The 5557-nt window shown below is 43.1% G+C and overlaps 1 protein-coding gene across 1 annotated transcript in view; it reads left to right on the top strand.

Moving 5' to 3' along the window:
- Positions 1-682, top strand: part of ARHGEF9 (Cdc42 guanine nucleotide exchange factor 9) — an 84076-nt gene extending 83394 nt beyond the window's left edge. Inside the window, exon 7 of the mRNA XM_006760891.2 lies at positions 453-682. Within this exon, the coding sequence (XP_006760954.2) occupies positions 453-634 (182 nt within the window). The 3' untranslated portion in view covers positions 635-682. The remainder of the gene's footprint in view (positions 1-452) is intronic.
- The last annotated feature ends 4875 nt before the right edge of the window (positions 683-5557 follow it).

Here is a 5557-nt window from a genome sequence, read left to right as displayed (position 1 = left end):
ATATAAGTCCTTTGGTTGATCTCTCCCTTTTACCCCCACCTTCCCCTACCTTCCCTCTGAGGTTTGACAGTCTGATTGATGCTTATGGTCTCTTGGAAAGAGCTCTGAACTGAGAAGTCAAAGAATGTGGATTCTAGCCCTTGCTTTGTGACATTGGGTATGGCATTTCCCTCCAGGTCTCAGTGTCTTCATCTGTAAAATGGATGATGGCAACATCCCAGATTTCTCAGTAATGCTGTGTAGATGGCAAAGCATATGTTGCTGCAGTAATCACCACACCATTCCAAAATCTATGAAGGAATGTAAATCTTCCCTTGGTGATTTTCAGTTCCAGTTCACACTCTCTAAAATGGATGCTTTGAAATGTCTGCCCATAGTGGTCAGTGGGTAATTTGAGAAGTCCCTTGCTACTTAACTTATAACTTTTCCCTTTGATCTTTCATCTACTCTAGGTGTCAACTCTGCCCGCTCAGTTCCTCCTTCCTACCCACCACCGCAGGACCCATTAAACCAGGGCCAGTACCTGGTACCAGATGGCATCGCTCAGTCACAGGTCTTTGAGTTCACCGAACCCAAGCGCAGCCAGTCACCATTCTGGCAAAACTTCAGCAGGTTAACCCCCTTCAAAAAATAGTACCTACAGGGAGGCAGATAATTTTAAAATAAAGTAAATAAAATTATATTTATAGATGGACCTTTTTTCGGAGAAGCACTGTTGAAATTTATAAATATATATATGGACATATACACACAAAGAGAGACCCTTGAGTGTACACACACACACACACACACACACACACACACACACACAAGGACCAAAAATGTTTTCTGTTCTTTGGGGGAAGTGAAATCTATAGTTGGTAGGAAGAGGTATCAATGACTTCTAAACATTTGATCTCTTCTTAAAAGTTTTTTTTTTATTATTCTTGCTCTATCCCCTTCCCCTTTACTTTCAGAAATTGACATTTCTATTTGTTCCTTTTCTTGTTGAGATAATCTTTTTACTCCCCTGAGTGATTCATTGACTTGTCATTATTACCATAGATGTGTTTATACTGGGGTTTTTTTCTTTACCAATGATACTGATGCTGATGACTTTTTAATTTAATTTAATGTGGTGGGTTTGGGAGTTTAGAATTGTTTTTCCTTTTACTTTTTACTAGGTAAAGGGAGGGTCTTCTTTCTCCTCTCCTTCAGCTGACCATCTATCTTCAAATGTTTATGCAGCCCTATAGTTGCCCCAAACAGCCTTTTCCCTGCATCTTCTGTTCTCAATTGTGTGAGTCTGGATGTGCTCTGTTGTGCCCTGTGACATAACTACTCAATATTCCTATTGCTTTCACTATGTTTTGGTATTGTAGAGGGATCAAAACCAAAATAAGCAAGGGCATGTCAGAGTATAATGATGCAGGAGAAGACTTCTGTTCAGGGAACATTCTGCATTTGGGCTATTTCTTCTCCTAGCACTGGGGTTTCCCATGTTGCAGCACTACTGAGTTGTGACAGTTTTGTATCTGGGATTTAGTTTCACAAATTATTCTGTTCTTCAAGATGCTTTGGTTATGGTTTTCCTTCTAAGCCTGTCCCTCTCCTAACCTAAAAGATCTGAACTGGAAGCAAACAGGCTGAAACTCTGCCTCCTGTTGGAGGGATTCAACTGCCTCCAGTACCAAATAGATTTAAGAAAGGGCTCCCCACTGCAATCAGTTTGAGGGCCCGTTCATCCCAGTTTCCATTTGCAGATTGTTTAGGCAGCATTGATAGGAGTCTATAAATGGATAAAGATAGAGTCTACCGTACCTTACCAAGATCATCATCTGTCTTTAAATTATACAGGAAAAAAAAAAAAACGGGTGGGTATGGAAATAGACAGCCTTGGCCTAAGATATGTACCTGCAGTTCCTACCATTCAAGTTATTTGAGACTTCCCTAATTATTAGCAGATTGCATGGACAATCTCCCTTTTCTTCCCCTCTTCCTATCTTTCTTCTTTTTCCTGCTCTATTGGCACCGGAAGATTGGTGGTATTGCCATAGTTAAAGCACTCTGGCACTTGAAGAAGGTCCCATTTCCAACATTGTCCCATCTCAGGACATTTGAAGCAAGTAAGGATTCCAGGGGGATTTTTCCCTATGGAGAAAGGATCTGAGACAGAAATCCCATACTTAGGCTCATTTTGGGGCAGGATTTACACTGGGGTAAAACTAACTTCTCCCAGAAAGAGTTCCCTGTGGGTACAGGAGTACTTGCTTCTCCTCCCCACATGGCCCCTTGTGTGGATAGACGTTGAATAGCAAGAAGAATGGAGTACAAAGAAGTAAGGATTGACCTTGCTATGGAGAACTCTAGTGAGGAATCTGGAGATTGTGAGTCTGTTCAGAACCCCTTGGGAGAAGACTGCGTCATGAAAGGACCTCAGCTTACTAAGCAGTACCATGGCTGCATGGGGCCCTCAGTGTAGCTGGCTTGATTGCTGCTCTATGACTCCTGACCCAGACCAGTCCTACCCAGCCTGGGAATTTTTCTTCTGTGGGAATTAAACTGCAAGGTGTTTCAGCTTCCATTCAGACTTGTGGAATGAGCCAAGTATAAGCTTGAATTGGGCAGAGGGCCAGGGCTTGGGACTGGCCACCACTGCTCAGAACATGACCCAGCTACTTAAGCACCCTTGGCAAGGAACCTGTACCTAGTGCATAAGATAAAATGGCCTCTCTGGCAAGCAGAATGTGTTTAAATAACTGGGTAGGCCTTTCTTGAACTTACATTCTTTCCTACTTGGCACTGACATGTTTCTATGAGGTCTTGGAGCCCACCAAAAGGGGATTCTCAGACAAGTCCCTGGGCCTACAATATCTCTTGGTCAAACACCCTTGTCCCTGTGCTCCCCTAGACCTGTACCCAGAGCTCCATGATCAGGGATATTGCCTCTCGCCATCCACCTCCCATCCATCTATCTCTCATCCACCCAACCCCCGGGCTTCACCAGATGCCAATGACTTGTGAAAACACCAAGAAATAAGTTTTCCCTTGGTTGTAGTGTTCCCCCAGCCTATGGCAGCAAATCAAACCAGTGGCCAGCAGCCCCATGGGGAGTCCCATTATCTGGGCTCATGGTCCAGTCCTATTCTGTGTCCTCACAGCAGTGCTATCCCTAAGAACTCTGTAAATCTTTGTTTCTGCATGGCCCTGAGCTCCCTTTTCCTCAACTCAATGAGGCTTGGATTTGCTCTTCAAAAGGCTTTGCTATTGTGTTCTATGGGCCCTGCTGTGGGATGGTCCTAACACAGAAACTCAACTCCTCTTTCTCTCTCCCTCTCCCCCATTCTCTCTATGTGTATATCTCTAATGGATTTATAAGAACAGCAACAAGAGAGTTCTAACAGTTCTAGTGTAAAGCCAAATAGTGATCTTTTAGTGCTTTGGGGATGGGGTGGGCTGGGGTGGTTGGATGGGCAACGGTGATTTTGATTACCCCTGCTGCTCTGCATTTGCCAGTTTATTTTGTTTCTCCTAATTGACTGTTTGACCCTGTCAAACAAATGTCAAAGTTGTGTGTTTAAAAAAATGTTTAACAACAAAACTACGATGTTGTAATGACACAAAGCCTTATGAAAATATTTATGGAGTTCAATAAAAGAAGTAAAAAGACACCTCAGGCATAGCTCTCGTGCCATTTTTGTGTGTATATGTGTGTGCTTGTTTCCCAATAGCAAAATAAGGGGAATTTACCTGGTGGGGGTGGGGCAGGATACCCCAGCTTATTCTCAACCTGCATCCCTGCTGTACTATTGCCAGGCAATCCATAGGCTATGACCTTTCATGTTCTTTCTGGAAGAGTTGGTCACAAGAATCAAATATGATCCTATAACGGGACACTTCAAGTGCCCTTACTGATGGGACTGTCCTTCAGGTTACCTGACTCTTGGACCAGACTTCAAAGCCCATTCCTGACCTTGCTCCTTTTCCTTGTAGCTGTGAGTTCAGTACCTGCCTGGAACTCATGGAATCATAAAAGTTGTTTTATGGACCCAGCAAGAGACCATCTCAGTTAGGAGTCCCCTACCCTCAATTCTTTCTTAATGCTTCCAAGTCCATCTCCTCAGAGGTAGATTCATTACCCAAAGCCAGTGGAGTGACCATATTGTTTCTTTCATCATGGTGTTACCTATATATATACATAGATGCTCCTTCCTGCTCACAGACTCCCAAGTGATGTCTTATGCTGCCTATCAGAGACACCATAGGGGGTCTGTCTATTCTGGCACTGCCTCACCTGCCCTTCTTGAGAGCAGCTAAACACTGACCCTAATAAAGTACTTATTTACTGAAAGGTTTTAGGGTGTAAGCCTTGTGTGTCTAGACCTTGGGGATATCCCCATCCACCAGGATTTGGAGAAAGAGATAATTAAACCATCTCCTTCAGTAACCTTTTACCCTTTATTTCTCCTCATTTAATCTCTTTCTCTACTGCCCTCATGGGGTCTGCCATCTTGCTCCACCAAAGTCAAAGTCTCAGCTCTTAGCATCCATCTTCCCCAGCTACCAGACTTGAATCTCAATTACCTACTTCAGAGCAAGAAGACTACACCTAGTCTTAGTGTTCCCTGATGACCTGATGTAGGTACTACAGTAGTGAGTGAGGAAATAAATAGTGGGGGGTCTTACATTCCTGGATGCAGCTGATTCTTTCCTGAGGTACCTTAGGAAAGCACATCTTACCGCCAAAAGAATTATTTATGAAAGCCCTATATGGTCTACATGATAAATCCATATTATTTATTACCATAAAGGATGGCCTTACTAACTTACAAACTTATTTGCTAAGAGCATTTTACCTATTCCTGCCCTTAAGTTTTATTCACTGATGAGAGCACTGCTATATTCATTGATGTAATTGTCACTTGCCTCTCTAATTACTAAGTCTCCAAATTGCTTTGCTTAATTACTAAGATTTTCCTCTTGACTGGGAGCAGAGGTGGCAATGGATTTCAAGTATCATTTTCAGAAGGCCTTCAAAAGGGGAGGGCCACAGGGCCTTTACAATTTCAAGATCATTGTGTTGAGAATGATGGCTTCTTCTTCGACTTTCCTCAGGATTTTCTGGGAGGCTGAGGGGTCAGGAGAGATGTCTTTGTGGTGTGTCCAGATGGCCAGAACTAGAATGGAGAAAGGATACTCATTCCAGCTTCCAGGAAAGGCCTCTTCCCAAACAAGTCATCCCTGACCTATCTCTATCCTGGAAAGGCTCCCACCAGCTGTGATGGAGGAGGCTTATGGCTTGTCTAAATACAAGAATTCCTAGTATTTTCAATGACCTTACATATAATTGTCTCTTTAAACTTTATGACAACCATTTAGCAATGGTGGTTGTTAACCACATTTCACACTGGAAAAGCCAGGGGCTCATTTAAAGTGACCAAAGTTACCCAGCTTGTGAGTATTCTTCAACTATTCCCCACTACAATTCAAACCGATCTCAGAGCTGATTACTCTCAGAGTGTTCCTGAGGGTGGCACAGATTGGGGTAAGGGGAGTGGGGTGAAGCAAGAATATAGAA

The sequence above is a fragment of the Myotis davidii genome, unplaced genomic scaffold (assembly GCF_000327345.1).
Source record: "Myotis davidii unplaced genomic scaffold, ASM32734v1 scaffold3597, whole genome shotgun sequence".
Taxonomy (NCBI): domain Eukaryota; kingdom Metazoa; phylum Chordata; class Mammalia; order Chiroptera; family Vespertilionidae; genus Myotis; species Myotis davidii.
The sequence above is the reverse complement of the archived record's forward strand: the minus strand, read 5'-3'. Positions and strand labels throughout refer to the sequence as shown.